Source organism: Dendrobium catenatum, unplaced genomic scaffold (assembly GCF_001605985.2).
Source record: "Dendrobium catenatum unplaced genomic scaffold, ASM160598v2 fragScaff_scaffold_1211, whole genome shotgun sequence".
Taxonomy (NCBI): domain Eukaryota; kingdom Viridiplantae; phylum Streptophyta; class Magnoliopsida; order Asparagales; family Orchidaceae; genus Dendrobium; species Dendrobium catenatum.
The window spans coordinates 679,177-696,380 of NW_021319673.1; the positions used below are offsets into that span (position 1 = coordinate 679,177).

The 17,204-nt window shown below is 38.5% G+C and overlaps 1 protein-coding gene across 5 annotated transcripts in view; it reads left to right on the forward strand.

The window, feature by feature from the left end:
• The window catches only part of LOC110103843 (probable D-2-hydroxyglutarate dehydrogenase, mitochondrial), a 105,827-nt gene that overhangs the window by 20,478 nt on the left and 68,145 nt on the right, over positions 1-17,204 (forward strand). For all 5 annotated transcript variants that reach the window (XR_003702234.1, XR_003702233.1, XM_028699061.1 and 2 more), the window contains exon 4: positions 10,349-10,419. Coding sequence is in view for 3 of the 5 variants with exons in the window: in XM_028699061.1 (XP_028554894.1) it covers positions 10,349-10,419 (71 nt within the window). In the remaining 2 variants the exon portion in view is untranslated. The remainder of the gene's footprint in view (positions 1-10,348; positions 10,420-17,204) is intronic.

The following is a 17,204-nucleotide window of genomic DNA, read 5'->3' on the forward strand; positions in this document are numbered from 1 at the left end:
AAAATCTCCTCTAAAATCAACTTCAAATTTGTAATCTTATCAAAATCAATCTAGAATCTAACATCAGAGGAAAAAAAAAAAAAAAAAAAAAAAGAAAGAGGAAAACCGGAACAAGCTCGCAAGCTTTTCTAAGGAAAGAACTAAAAACCAAAAATCAGTTCATAAACTCTCTAAAAATTGCATTTCCTTGAGAAGAAAGATACAAGTGGCGTCGAACTTGCGGAGAGAAGAAAGAGATTAGAAATTGAGATGAAAGGGAGTACAAGCTCGCAAGCTTTCTTAGAAGAAGAGAGGAATGGAACAAGCTCGTAAGCTTTTCCACGAAGAAACCCGCAGGTTTTGGCTTCCAAAAATACCTCACATAACTCTCTTTTATTCATACAAAACACCTTTTATTTATAGGGGAAAGAGGGCAGCCAAATAACCCCAAGTATCTCCAATTAAATCAATTAAAAAGGCCTTCATTTAATTCAGAAACAACAACCGAACAACCACAGTAAATTCCATAAACAACAGCTGAAAAGCCACACAGGAAACCAAGAAAATCAGCCACGGGTCAAGCAGTCAAGTGGGGAACCAAGGGGGAAAAAGCAGCCACAGGACAAGCTGCTAGGGGAGGAACTGAAGGGGTTGCACAGGAGACCGGAATAGCTCATGAGAAGGAGAGCTAGGAGGGATCGGAATAGCCCACGGGAAGGAGATCCAGGAAGAACCGAGGGCACTAGCAATAAGGGAATCGGAAACAACAGCTTGGGGACCGAATTAGACAAAAAAGTGGGAGGAATCAAAGGGCCATAAGAGAGGGGGAATGAACCCAATTAAATTCAAATTAATGAGCTGAATAAGAAGTAGCTCAACATTAATGAGCTGATTTTTAGTAGAGAACTTTGAAGCCCAGCCAAAATGTTTTGACCCCCCCCCCCAAGCAGTTAGGGGACCGAAATAGACAACAAAGTGGGAGGAATCAAAGGGCCATAAGAGAGAGGGGGAATGAACCCAATTAAATTCAAATTAATGAGTTGAATAAGAAGTAGCTCAACATTAATGAGCTGGTTTTTAGTAGAGGACATTGAAGCTCACCCAAAATGTTTTGACCGCCCCTTTTGCCTACATCAATTCTCCTCCGGTTGAAGAAGCTCATCTCCCGATGAGGTAGCTTTAGTTTTATTCTAAGGAGTCGAAGGAAGCACATGTAGCTCTTGAATTTGGGCCTCGTACTTTTTCAGGATCTTCTCTCGTTCCTGCTTGAATTGATCTTGTAGAAGTTGCTTCTTCTTCACATTGTTTTCCATACTCATATGCAATTTCATATGTAATTTGTATAACTCATTTTGAAGTGGGTCTGTTGAACTTTCTTATGATGGAATCCATTTGTTCATTGGGACTTGGAATTTAGAAGCTTCTGGATTGCTTTCTTCCACAATTGATTCAATTTTTTGTGATTTCCCATTTTTTAAATACTAAAAAAAAAGAGACGTAAAAAAAAAAACTAGGAAGACACAAACCTAAGCTCTGATACCAAATTGATGCAAGCAAGAAATTAGGAAAACCCCTAATTTTTGCAAGCAAAAAGAAAGGCTTCATAGGAAAGTAGAAAATACATCAAATACTCGAAAATAAACAAAATACATACTAAATTCAACTTTCATATTATAAAAGACTTTTACAAACTTATCATAAAAACAAACACCTAAAGTTGCTTTTCATCCATCGAGAAGAAAGATACAGGTGGGGTGGTCACTTGCAGCGAGAAGAAAGAGGTAAGACGACCAAAACGAAGAGAGGACAAGCTCGCAAGCTTTCTTAGAGGGAGAGGGAGACCGGAATAAGCTCCCAAGCTTTTCCAAGGAAAGAAGAAAAATCCTCAGGTTTTTAGTTCCAAAAATCAGTCCATAAACTCTTTAAAACTGTATTTCCTTGAGAAGAAAGATATAAGTGGCGCCGAACTTAAGGATAGGAGAAAGAGGCAAGAAGTAGAGACGAAATGGAGGAGAAGCTCGCAAGATTTCCTAGATGAAGAGAGGAATGGAACAAGTCGCAAGCTTTTCCACAAAGAAACCCGTAGGTTTTGGCTTCCAAAAATACTTCACATAACTCTCTTTTATTCATACAAAACACCTTTTATTTATAGGTGAAAGAGGGCAGCCAAACAACCCCAAGTATCTCTAATTAAACCAATTAAAAAGGCCTTCATTTAATCCAGAAACAACAACCGAACAACCACAGTAAATTCCAGAAACAACAGTTGAAAAGCCACACAGGAAACCAAGAAAATCAGCCACGGGTCAAGCAGTCAGGTGCGGAACCAACGGGGCAAAAGCGGCCACGGAACAAGCTGCCTGGGAAAGAACCGAAGGGGCTGCACAGGAGACCGGAACAGCTCACGGGAAGGAGAGCCAGGAGGGATCAAAATAGCCCACGGGAAGGAGAGCCAAGGGGAACCGAAGGGACTAGCAACTAGGGAATCGAAAATAGCAGCTAGGGGACTGGAACTGACAAAAAAGGGAGAGGAATCAAAGGGTCATAAGAGAGGAGGGGAATGAACCCAATTAAATTCAAATTAATGAGCTGAATAAGAAGTAGCTCAACATTAATGAGCTGATTTTTAGAAGAGGACAGTGAAGCTCACGCAAAATATTTTTACCCCCCTTTTGCCTACATCAAATATGCTTTAGATAAATAGTCATCAGATGATCATAAGTAGGATAAAGTTGCGGTGTTTCAAGAACTTAAGAAATATTTATGGTGATGATGTAGAGGCGACCATCACGAAAGGGCAAGTAGGAGCAGGAACATCAGCCACTATCTCTAGATGAAAAATTGAATATGGCTCCATGTTTTGGGAGCATACCTGAACCAACGAGGGAGAATCTTCTAGGGGTGTCAATTTTTGACACGACCCGAAACCCGACCCAGAAAAATCCATGTTCGGATCAACCCGTTTGCAAAACGGGTCGGGTTCGGGTTCAGATTTTTGACCCGTTTGAAAAACGGGTCCGGTTCGGGTTGACCCGACAACCCGCGGGTCGACCCGTTTGACCTGAAATTTTGATATGTCGCGTCATGACAACTTCGTGCTCCGCCGCTCCCGCTCCGCCACGCTCCGCCACGCTCCGCCACGCTCCGCTATCGCCGCTCAGCTGGTCTGCTTGAACGCCTCCGCCTCGATGGCTCGATCGCGCATTCGTGCTAGGCCCTAGCGGCTAGGGTTCCTCGGTTTGAGTCGTTCGACCGAAGACAACCACGTAGGCCGCTCCGCCTCGACCAGTCTACCTCGCCAAATCGCCCAGCGCCAGCGTCCACGTTGGCTAGCCTAGCCCGACGCTGCTACGCGTCCGCAGGTTCTCGGGTCGGGTCGGGTCAACCCGATAACTTGCGCGGGTCGGGTCTGGGTTAAAAATCTTGACCCGTTTAGCTAAACGGGTCGGGTTTGGGTCAACCTGTTTATGCTTGGGTCAACTCGTGTTGGACCCGAACTCTACCGTTGACCCGAATTGACACCCCTAGGATCTTCTACCAAAGGGGAAAACAGATCATTATGTGGATGGTCCTGTGCTTAAATTTTTAGATTTTAAAGTTTGAGATGAGTCTTGAAACATTTAGAGAACTTACGCGAACAAATTGGAAGGGATGTGTAATATGGTGGGAATATTTCAAATTCCACCTTATACCATTATCCAGATGTAGAGAATCTAATCCACACCTCCTTATGAAAGAATATTGTGACGGCCATTCTACTAAGACTTTAGCCTCGTAAGCCTTGCAAAACAGGTTGTCACAGCTTCCAACTGTAAATGTTTCTATAAATTGAAGCCAAGGTGAATAAGATATACTGCTTGAAGTAACGTAGCCTAAGTTGAGGAAATAAGATCCAAACATGTGTTATAGAGGGGTTCCATAGATCAATCAAAATGTGGAAAACATTTATGCATGCTCATCGGGATAACATTGATATAGTATGTACATAGTCTAATGTAATATTCTTTCAGAGTATGTTATATGATGTTGTGTCGAGGTTGAATCAACCTAACGGGTAGTCATCCTTCAGCTATAAATCAGAATAACTTACATAATGCCTCCATGTTTGGATGACCTATTGGGAATTTACCAATAAGTGAGAGGGAAAGAGGCATAGTAATTGCATAAATCTCACCATCTGAAGAGGGTAGAACAAACTTTCCTTGAAAGGAAGAGATCATTTATGTTGTAGAGTTGTCAAATTTTGGAAAAATAAAAATGGAAAGTTGTTGGATGAAGAGTGGTGAGCTCTCACAACTTTCAAACCTCTAATAGTCAGTGGTTGTGGAGGAGAGCGTGCAACCGTTAGGGAGGATATAAGAGGAGGAACCTTGGGACGAATTGGCGACCTCACTGTGGGGACTATCAAAACCTTGGTAGATGGCAGTGCGGGAGGATGCGAGGAAATTCAAAGGGATTGATGAAACAAGGGTTGCAGAAGATTCCCCTTCAATGATCAATATAAGAGATTGAGCATGATAACAAGCTCAAATAAAAGAAAAAAAGTCCACCATTGGCAAGAAAATGAAAGAGGACGACATGCTGACACCATAGCATCGACATCAAATGCAAACTTTGATCTCAGCAATAGGTCTCGAGGCAAGCACCCATAATAGCCAATGATGCGTGATTGCAGCTTTCAGGATAGGAGGATGGGTTGGAAAGAGGCACCTAGACGTGTGAAGTGTCGCATGATACACTATCGTGCGGTGCACATGTGGAATGTACACGAGATGCAAATTGGGTGCCGAATGGGGTAACCTGCTCGAACACCATGGGGACATCAATCAAGAGTGACACATACACGCGCGGATGCTGATCGAGCGAGACATGGAGGTCCTGATTGATTTGGTGATGGAAGTTGAGATCTTGATGGTTTCCTCTACTTGTTGGATTTTGAAGGGATATTTTGGAATGAAATAAGAGAAGCCAACCATGCTTTCTTGAATGGTGTTGTGGTATCAATGACATGAGATAGTGATATTATCGTAAATGATGATGTTGCCAGGTGTTGGCAATTTGATTGCTAAGCGTCTGGTGAAGATGAACAACCCAAAATTATTGAGGAAAGTGTATTGAAGATGGCATGGTTGGATGGGAGGGTACAATAGGTGACAAAATCTTCCCGCAATGTGTTGGAATATGGTCTTTGATGTTTAGGAGTTTGGATGAGGGGAGAGACTATGTTGCAGTTATTATATAAGGAGACAAAAAGAGAAAAATGAACTTGTCTTCTAAAAATTGAACTTATGTATATGGGAAGCTTCGAACCAATTCATGAAGTACTCATTAGGGGACAAAATATTTGGATAATGCATAATCTAATAATTCAATGTCTTTTAAAAATTAACTTGAAAACACTTCAATATCAATATTGCGAGTGAAAATTTTTAGATTCCTCAAGAACAACTACTTTTCATTCTTGACATTTTTGTGTTTTCAAGGAATCTCTGTTAAATTATAAATTTTACTATTGAGTATATAAGGAAATAATATTTTTATCCTTTGGGGTAATATACCATCGTTCTTATGTCGTATTCGATCATAAAATATGCAATCCGTTTGAGGACAACAAAAATTCTCCAACAAACCCACCTGTCCTACATCATTTAACGCCTTCACCACTCCCATCATCGCTAGCTGCTGCGACAGCCACAACACCACTGACATTCCCTCCATCGCCACTGCACCTCGTCATTACATCCCTTCCTCCACCCCAGGGATCACAATCAAAATAGCCGAGAGAAGTAATCCAACTCCATGCCTCTGAAGAAGACTAAGACCGATTTCCTAACCCGTGATCTGCCCAAGAACAAGGACAAGAACCCGATCAAGGAGAGACATGTCTTTGTTGGCTTCATAATTAGCATTCAAATCCACCATTTCTCCACCCGAATTCCTCCAAATTACGTTCAACTGTGACAGAAGTCAGATTGAAATTTGCATCCTAGAACCCAAGCCATCATGAATACAGTTCGAGATGAATTTCTATTGCCACACTGGGATGGATATCTGTTTCCATGCTCGTCACCGTCGGAAGCTGCTCGATTGTGAACCACACGATTTTTTAAATAGGCACAGATTTTGTGGTTCCACGTTTCGACCGCTGGTTCGACTATTTAGGCTAGTTTTCTGCGAGACCGATTATGTGACGGAATCAACTTGGTCAATTGACCAATTCATGGTTCAACTAGTTAAACCGGCTGGCCCGATCTAGTTTTAAAAATCTTGATTTTATTAACAAAGATATATTTCTACTTGAGTTAGTTGTGCTTATAATTGTTATTTTGTTAAATTTATCTCATTTGTATTCATAAATATGGAAATTGATTGTTGCAAAATAATAAATTGAAAGTACAATTGATAATGAGTATGCTTTACTTCATTGAGCTTCCTACTTTTCATGTACATGGTATGTTTGACATTTTCATTGCATTCATCCTCCTACTCATCATTAGAAAAATCATTTCTTTCAAACTTACTATTTCTTCTTTATGCTATCAACCTTCTTCATTTTGTATGTTTTAGACGCTAATAAATTATACTCAAAATCTGGTACCGAATGTGTATTATAATTTGAGGGCTGATCAAAAATATTTTTAAATAAATGCATGCTAAAATGATGGAGGAAACCTTTAGCTAATGCATTTAGATTTTTGCATTATTTTTGTTTTGAACAATATTAGTTATATTTTTTATTTTTTGTTTTATTTTTAAGCTATCCAATGTTGGTGGTAAATCCAATGATCATGGTAGGAAAAGGTTTGGGTTATGCTTACCTTGGGTTTGCTGGTTTTGGGGTCCATCTTGTCCTTTGGGGAAGTTGGCTGGTTTCGGGTGTGCCTTGGCTGTTTTCGATTTGGTCTTTGGTTGTTGGAATTCTAGTGGTGCCAGCTTATTAATATCAAGTGGAGGTGTAGCTCATTATGAGCTAATGTTTAGTTCTGAAATTGAATTTGAGGTGAGCATTCTTGGTGGGTGGAACTTGCCCTTTCCTCTCCCTTTTGTCTTTTGGGATGCTGCGGTTTCCTGCTGTTTTTGACCCTTTGGTTTACTCCTGAATTATGGCTTGTGGTCCCCCTTTTTACCGAAATTAGTGTGGCTCTTCGGGTCCCTTGTTGGGCTGTTTTCCCGTGACTGTTAGGAGCTTTTCCCATGGTTTTGATGCTTGGTTTCCTGTGTTGAAAAGCTTCCCATGCGTTGGCCCTTGGGTTCTTGTGTGGTGGCTGTTGGTTTCTCTGTTAGCTGCTGAAGTCCCGTTGGCTCTCTACTGCCTAGTAACTCGTTGGTTTCCTGCTGGCTATTAAAATCCCTATTTAATGGCTGCTGTTTTTACTACAGTTTTTTGTGTAAATGCTAATATTTTGGGTCTGTTTAGTTTCCCCTCTCTTGCCTATATATATGAGATATTTTGAGATGAAAAGGGTTGGTGAATATTGAGAGCAAAATTGCTATAGCTTGCGGGTTCTTCTTGGAAAAGCTTGCGAGCTTTGTTCCATCTTCTTTCTCCTATAGGGAATACTTGCGAGTTCTTTCCCACCCTTCGTCTGGGCTTCTAACCTCTTTCTTCTCTACGCAAGTTCCACTCCACCTGTATCTTTCTTCTAGTTCCGTTGGTAAAGTTTGTTGGCTGTTTTGGTGGATTTGTTGGTGGAGTTTGGTAGGACGTTGGACCCCTTTGCAGTGGTGGACCCTTGGTTTGCATATCTAAACATTATCTGAAATATATATTCTTACAATCGGTGCATGTGAGGAGTCCTCTTGTAGGATGTTCAGAGGATAGCGTTTGTTTGTTTTTAATTTGTTTCTTTTGCTAACTTTCTTTTGCTTTGGTTTGTTGGATGATCGCTTCTTATATATTCTGAATTTTAGTTGTTTATTTAGCCTATTTTGTTCTCCAAGTGGTGTCTTAAATTTCTAAAAAGTGAGTCTTGATTTTCTTTGTTTTTGGTTTGTGTTTTTGTTTCAAGTTGAATACATCATTAGCAAATAAGAGTGATGCAAGACTAAGTGAAATGAGTCATGCAATTAGAGATTTATGCTAAGATAACATCAATGAAAGCAAAGTAGACTTCATAAAACATTAAGAACAATAAGAAAATTTGTACTATTAGATTATGTGATAGCAAGAAACTAACAAGTAAAGACTAAACAATAAAGATAGGTGAATTAATTTAGACTAGCTAGCATGGGTTGACATAAGTCCAATATTTAATTAAAGGACTAGTCACAAGAGTTTCTAATCACTCAAATTCAAGTAGGGCTTGGTTGACTAATCAATACATATGAGATGATGCTACTGTAGATGAATTGAGAAGATTAATATTTAGTTAGAAGAAGAACAAGGGAATGGTTTGATACTTAGCTTATGAATAGGAGGAATGGAGTCCTTGATGAAATGACGGCTAGTTCCTCCTTGGATTCCCCTTGAAACCCTTACTCTTTGATAAATCGATGTCCTCGTTGCAAAAGTAGATGCTAGGTTTCCTTGAAAAGGTTAAATAGTGAGGAGGAAAAGAAGGTTTCAGCTATAGGAGGATTTGAAAGTGGAGAAATTAGCTTGGGACGTGAAAAGGTAGAGTTGGTTTCTTGGGAAAGAGAGAGGACTGTTGTGGTTTTCTTGGGAAGGGAAGTATTTGATTTGAGAAAAGGAAAAAGTTAAAGTGGTTGCTTTGGGAAGAGAGAATTTAATGTAGCTTGCTTGGGAAAGGAAGTATTTGGCTTGGGAAAAGGAAAAGGAAAAGTTAAAGTGGTCTCTTTGGGAAGAGAGTGAATTAAATGTAGCTTGCTTGGGAAGGAAACTAGTTGGCTTGGGAAAAAGAAAAGTTAAAGTAGTTGCTTTGGGAATAGAGAAAAGTTAAAGCTGTTGTGGGTTCCCAAAGGTCACAATTAATTGAGACAAATGCTCAATTAATGTGAATTAATTATAAGATTGGGAAACCCAAGGGTCTAGGGTGTTGGGGAGAAGGTGGAGGTGGGTAGAATGGAAGGAAGAGAGGTGGTGGTGGGTTGAGGGCAGTAGGTAGGTGCAGCGGTGGGGATGATTGGATGGCTAGGGAAGGAGAAGAAGAGATAGAGAGGGCGATGATATCAACCAAGAGCTCACAAGCTGTTGGGTATTTCTTTGCCTTTCTCCAAAAGACCTCACACACAAACTCAACTCACCAAGAGAAGAGGAAACCTATAACCAGAAATTTTATATCAAATATTCTTCATCCTTACAAGAGAACAATGAGCCATATATATAGGCTCCAAAATATGAAAGGAAAAAAAGGCAAGAAGGCCCTTGGCCAAACAACACAAAAGCTCCCTCAAGAGAGGGTAAAACTATAATAAAATAAATAACATCGCATAAATCTCCTACAAAATATGAAAACTAAAAATATAAAGACTCAATCAAGGCCGTAGATCTCTAATATTTACGGTGATAAACTCTCCAAGCTCTGATGTCCCCATCAAGGAGTATTGGAATAGAACAAAAAGTTAGTGCACTATGTATGATTTTAGTGGATTTGATAGTTATGAGTAATTAGTAATGGGGGATCATAATAGGTGTGATATGTTTAAATAAGTCGGACCCATTAAATAAATGAAAGGCAACATTGACAGGGTATAACTTCTAGACTTATAGCTGGGTGGTCAAAGTGTTAGTGTATTGGGAGCACTATATTATATTATTATATGATAATATCATGGAGATTTAATGATAAGCTTTATAAACTTCAATTAAACTGGCTTAGCTATTTGGATTCATGTTGAGGGAATAAAGAAAATCTTTGATAATTAAATTGAGTGCGTAAAAAATGAGAATATTAGGAAGGATGTTATAAACCTTGGAAAGATGATGCGAAGTTATGATTTAGAGACAGAGGTGAGTAGTATCTATTAGATATAAGGTAGTTCAAAATAAACTTATGTTACTTAGGCTTATACAATGTAACGTCGAAGATAGTATAATCAAATTGATGTAGAAAGATTATAAATGAGGTGCAGACCTAAGTTAACTTTGATATAAGTTGTGTACAAAAGAGTTAGGGTAAAATAGATTTGTTACCTCATGTAGTACTCAACAAGATGATTGGAGGATGGGTGTTATTCATGAGATTGTGGATAACACTAATAACGTTGTTGATGATAGTGATGTTTCATGTAAGTGGTTCTTTTGGTGTCTACTATTTTTCTATACCTTGTTTTTCTTGATCCTTCATTGACAACACTTTTAAAATCTAATTTTTGTTACCCTGCATTGACAACACTGCTAATACCGCATTGTATCATTTACTACTAAAAGCTGACTTTTACTTTTCTTGTTGATGCATTTCATTCTCAGGTTAATGGTATTCTCATATGTGAAGCTGGTTGCATCCTGGAAAATTTAAATTCATTTTTAGCAAATGAAGGGTATAGAGTATATTTCCTTTACATTTTTATCTTTTTATGGTTCAATTAATGTTACTTTAACTTGTTGGTTGAATGCTTAAGATTAAGATTGGAAATTGCAATTTTTTAAAAAGATAAAATAAGAACCTAAAGTAATTACAAATAATTACCAATAGAAAAATCTATTAAGGGAGAAAGTATCATTCAAAATGTTGAGTTGTAGTCCTGTTCACTCCTGACAAGTCAAGAAAACCAAAGTTGTTAAACGAATTATTGCATATTAAAACCTAGTAAACCTTGGCTATTGAAGAAATACATATATTTTTTTCTTATCCCGCCTCTCGTAGCAAACATCATTTTAAACATTTTATCAATTTGTTCTTCAATACCTAGGAGACATCTTGTAGAAGTAGATAGCTGATTATATCTCGGGTCACCAATATCCTTTATGAAAGGAAGATCATGAGGAACATGCACTATTATAACTGGTGAATTTAAACAATTATTGATATTGAAGCGGAAGTTCCTTTCAGAGCTGTGATTCTTTGGACTAATGCATGAAAAATAAGGGAAGGCTCAAATTTCATGGCAAGAGCTGTATAGTAGGTTATAGAGTTTGAGTACAATCCAGATCTTAAGTAGGAGGAAGTATGACCACCAAATTTGTAGGTTTGCTCTGATTATTATTCCTGTTATCTTAAATGTTGGGGTTCACAGATGGTTGTTGGAGAATTTTGTTGTTCTCAAACGGATTGCATATTTTATGATCGAGTATGACGTAAGAAAGATGACATATTACCCGAAAGATAAATATAACATTTCCTGATGGACTCAATAATAAAAATTACAAATTTAACAGAGATTCCAACAATTCACAGGTTATGTTGCCATATATTCGAAGGTTTATATTTAATCTTTCAGATAGATTTCAACAATTCGCACGTCTAATGAAAAAAAATATGCCTTTTATATGGGATGATGCTTGTTACGAAGCATTTGATAGTATTAAAAACTATTTACTACATCCTCCAATCCTTGCTGCCCCTATCCAAGGGAAGTCATTAATTTTATATATAACTGCTCTTGAAGAATCACTTGGAGCATTGTTAGCAAAAAAAATGAAGACGGAAAAGAAAAATGCCCTTTATTATATCAGTCGATGATTAATAGGGGCAGAATTTAAATTTTCTCCAATTGAAAAGCAATGCTAAGCATTAATCTTTGTCGTTAAAAAACTTCGGCATTATATGCTATCCCATAAAATTACTTAATATCTAAAGTGGATCCATTAACATTTCTAATAACTAGACCCACTCTCACTGGTCGTCTAGCTAAATGGGCTGTCTTATTAATGCAATTTGACATAATATATATACTACAAAACTCAGTAAAAGAATAACTGATTTTCTAGCATACCATCTTTTGCCTGCAGATTTTTCACTTAATGATAACTTGCCAGATGAGCAAATGCTCGAAGTGGAAGAAGAAGAAATTATATAAGAATAGGAGCTCTATTTAGATGAAGCTTCATCAATAAAATCAGCCAAACCACCTAAATTTCCGACAATTCAAGTGGGTATTGTCCTTATATTCATTACACCGCGAAAAGGAATACTCCGATATTCTTATAGTTTAACAGAGCCTCGCATTAATAATGAGGCTGAATATGAAGACTTAATAGCGGGCCTTGAGTTAGCAATTAATATGAAAATTAAAAAACTCTCTCTCTCTCTCTCTCTATATATATATGGAGATTTTCAACTTATAATCAAACAAATAATAGGTGTTTTCAAAATAAATAAGCATAAATTAATCTCATATCACGAGTATGCTTTAAAACTCCTACAACAAATTCTTGAAGGAACTCTCACTAGGATTACGTGTAATGAAAATTGCAAAGCTAATGTACTGACAAAGCTAGCCAAAGAACTAACAAATACGCAGGAAGATCCAATTCTCATAACTATTCAAAATAGACATGCATTAACTCCAGCTATAATACAAGATGATAAAGTGAAGGAAATGCAAGTGAGCCTCACTATATCTGATAAAAATTAATAGAAAGATCCATTCATCAGATATTTCAAGGAAGGGAGATTGCACAAAATTTGAATTATATGTTAATTAAAAGAATACTGGGATGTGGGAAATATAGAATTTTGAGTTGAACTATATTTCATGTTGTCTTATTATTGGGATATTTTGACTTCACTTCATATCTTATGCTTTTTTATGTTTTATATTATTCACTCATTAGTATATAAAAAAATTATCATTTTATGTTTACGCAATCTTTTGATTTTGAGGCTTATGCCTGAAAACGCCTTGAGGCTTACGCCTCGCCTCACGAATGAAAAACGCCTCAATACCCGAATACGCAATTTTAAACATTGCTCATTGGTTTTCGAAAATGAGGCAATATTACCTCTCGAGGTCGAGTTATCGTCTCTTCGTGAACTAAAGAAAATGATCTTCTACGAATTAACCAAAGAAGAAAATGATCTTCTACGACTTGAAGAACTTAAACTCTTGATGAAGTTCGGCGGCAAACTCAGCAAAGTCTAGAATCCGATAAAGCAATAATGACTAGGGCCCATGATCGAATGGTTATAGCCTAGAAGCTTTATGGAAGGTGAACTTGTGTTGGTTTGTTGTTGTAGACCTATAACCTCTCATCGTCGTCTTGGTGGTAAATTTGACCCAATTTGGGAAGAACCTTTCACCATCAAAATAGTGTATGAAGGCGGAGCCTACCAACTCATAGATCTAAAAGGTCAAAGACCTATGCCACCAATAAATGGTCAATATCTGAATAAATATCACACATAAAGATTTGATGTATGCAAATTTACCTGCAATATAGGAGACAAATTCCAAATCCGCTCCTGAAAGACGAGGCAATTTTTTTATTCTCTTATAATGCGAGAGATAAACTCCCTCCCCTCCTGAAAGACAGGAGGCAATTTTTATAAAAATATCCCTTTGTCAAATAAAATAAGGGAATTATGATATACGGTTCATAAATCTCGAAGTTCAAAAAGTTCGAAACTTTAAAACCCCATGTACTCACAAAACCTAAGGGTTGAGTCACATTTAATTAAATATAAAAGACTAAAAGTTTAAGGCATCCCAATAAATAAAATAAAAGGAGAGAAAATGCATAAAATACATGTGTAAATATATATAAAATACACTTATACGTACCAGAATGAAGCTAGAGAAGCTATCAACATTTGAATTGAAGGCTTCCTATATGCTGTCTAATTATGAACAAGCGATCCTGTAACATCACCTGCATAGTCTGAGTGGTCTCCAACTGATGATGCAACAAGTCAAACTCCTCGGTGGATGACGATAAATCTTGCTATAATCTCTCAACCTCAGCAGCTATCCAAGTAAATTCCTCCTCAGTATAGGCTGCTGCTGCTCGAAGCTCTCGTCGCCTCTCCAAAAGAGCCCTTCCTTGCTGCCTCAAAGCCCTGAGCTTTGTTGATATCTCTAAAAGCTCAAGCTGCTTCGTTGAAAAATCTCGCTAGCAACGCCTCAAAGTCTGAAGGCCAAAGTCACGATCGACGTTAGTCCTCTTCATCCTGTCCCAACCAGCTCTCACCCCATCCTCTAAACCATTAGGAACTCCAAGTGCCAACTCTTGGGAGACAAAGTGTAATCAGTATAGCCCGAAAGCAATAACGCGGTAAAGGTACTCCCATGTTTCTAAAATAATATCTCGAAGTCCAGAAGCTGTAGCACAGTCTAAAAGTAGAGAAGCCTTGATGCAGAAATTGGTTAAATCTGGAAACGTCAATTCATCAAGATCCACTCCTAGTAGTAGGTGCCGCAGCGCATTGACAATGTGATGAGCTCTACTCAACAGTTGTTGACCAAAATATCTGCGAGCACGAGAAGGTATCCTACATACAAAACATGCTAGCTCTGAACCTGAATGTAAAATATTATTAGAGTTATTAAAAAAGAAAGATGAATAAGAATAGAAAGATAAAACTATAAAAGAGTAAAAATAAATACCTGAAAGCTGGATCTTATCTGATGATCCTGACAAATAGTGGTCACCTAAGTGGGCAGTAACATTTGGTGAGGAGCTTTCTGGTACATCATCTACGATCACCCAAGACAAATTTGAGAAAGGAGAAGGTGAAATAGTTAACTCTGTAACAGTGTCATTAATAGTATCCTCAAATAACATCTGTGTAGGATCACTGTGTACAGATTGAGAAGATGATGATGGTCCACCTATGCATATACCAAAAGGAAAAATGAAAAGGAGAAATGCTAATTAATAAAATAAACAAGTAAATATGTATATGAAGTTTACCTTCAGCTTCATCAAGTGTATATTCAATAGCTAGAAGACTCTTCGCACCCAAGATACCCACTATAAGTTCATGCTCTACATCCACGGGCTTAACATCTAATAAATAAACATATTAAAGAATTGAAATAATTGGAATATGTACATACATATAAAAAGAAGAACTACACATGCCAATACCTGGTGCTGGGCTCGAAGTGGTACCTTGGTCTAGTAAGAAAACTGGAAAAGGGAAACCTGCAGGAGTAGGCAAAGTATCCGGCTCCAAAATAGGAGAACTTAGCAGGTCGACAGGGATATGTCTGTATACTGCAATAGGAGGGAAAGTGCAATAGGAAAATTTAAATGCAAAAGAAATCTGAAATAAATATATATTAATAATGGGTGATTTAACCTGGAACATCTTGTGAAGCTCGACACTTAGGGTGACCCCTGCTGTCAGTAGAAGGAGAGAACGGTCTATCTCTGTACATTGCAATATTTGCATATTAGTGTGCAAAAATAATAATAATAAGAAAAAATAATATACACCACACACCTGGGCCACTATGTCTGAAAGTAGGCTCAGGACTCCTCTTCCTACTTCTATCATCAGGTCTGGAAGTCTCCTTATGTACAGTAGTATATCCTTGAGGCACTAAAGGGTACCTCGATGGTCTCTGTCCTCTAATGTCTACTATATGCTCGAATTCCCATCTCAGTGAAGGAAGAAAATGTGTGTTGAATCCAAGCCAACTGTAGGTGTGAAATGCCAGTCGGAGCATCCATATGGGGATTATAAAATCGAGATCCTGTCCCAAGGCGAAGAAGAAACGCCCAGGTCATGGAAGTTGCCTCCAAACATACTAGCAATGGAAAAGAGCCCAGTTGACGTGTGTCAAATATCACAAGAATGACGACAATCCATCTAAAGGTGTGGCCTGAACCATTCCAAGTTGCCTCGTTGTCCTGTTGGGATTATATCCCTCCAGTATCACTGAACCATGCCGTCTTTAACAAACCCAATCAGTTCACATGCTAATCAAATATGAAGCAATTGGTATATAGATTGACTTGGAAAATAAAGGAGTGCTCTCAGATTGAGAATCTACTAGGGGTACACCAAAGCACTGTGGAGGTAAAGAACCAAGTAAAGATATTTAAATCAATCTGTAACGATCAATCTTCCATAGAGGTGCAAACATAAACAACTGGATCTGAGCTTTGTCTTTTAAGAATGTCACTCTAGCTAACTAGAGCAAAGAAGGGAAGCAGCGCTATGTAAAGTAACCCGGTAATTCTGGACAACTAAAAGCATCTTCAACTTGTACATGTATCCATATGTGAAGGTAGTACCAAGAAACTCCGCACTGCACTAATCACGACCATATGTTGTGGGCTCCAAAAATTCGGCCCCGGCCTCCCCGTCGCGCTTTTCTTTTTTATTCTTCGGCGAGGGAGTTTTAACGAATATGTTCCGGGGTAAATTTTGGAAGGCAAATGGGTTTGTAGATAAGACACTACCCAGAGATTTCGCCCTCATTTTGTGAGGACTTTATGATCTGAGTTCTGGTTTCCTATAAGTGCAAGCCCCTATAGTTAATTACCCCTCCCGATCACGAGAGAGAACTTTTGATTAAGGCTAGTCGTCAATCAGATATGTATAGAAATACATGTTATCTGGCATATAGTAGCAGCATAGGTATGAGAATTTGAGAATTGGAAATGGATTTGGAATTTGGGAATTTGGATGTTTCGTAATTTGATATTTAAAAATAGAAATTTCACCATCTTGCACTTAAAGCGGATGGTGGGGAATGGATGATAGACCCGATCAAGATCCCATGGTTCCGTCGTCCCGGGCCATCGTGGTCCCTGGTCTACTTAGTCAGAGGAGGTAGTCGACCCAACATGACAGAAAGATCCTTGTCGGCAGCCTGGGTTGCTTCGTCCAAGGGGACCTTGTAGACCGGGGTTGAATGTTTGTCTAAGGGGACAAATTTAAATCCACCTTAACTAACAGAGGGCTTTGTGCCCTATCAATCATATCCTATTGATTCATATCTCAAGGATTTAACGTCATTAAGGAGTGTATTGGCTCTGGCCATAACCGCTATCTGTGGTGCCATTTGGCGGCAAAACCACTCGGTTCAGAGGGCCCCGGGTCATAACCGTTTACCTGCAGTGCCATTTGGCGGCGAAACTGCCGGTTAGAGGACACGTACCACGTCCTTACTGGCAAGAGATTGTTTGAGAATGGATCCTAGTAATATTTTTGACTAGGCATTTGGCTCTTTGTGAGCTAGAGTTTATTTGAATTTGTCCGCCTCGACAAACTGTTGCGGAGGGCGGATGGATTTTGCTTTAAGCGCGTTGATGGATTTATTTCAATTTTAAATATTTTGAATTTTGGATTTTTGGACTTTTTGAGTGGCATTTGAAAGTATTTGAAATTAACCCCTCCGGTTGAGATTTTCGTTCAACACGGCCATCATCG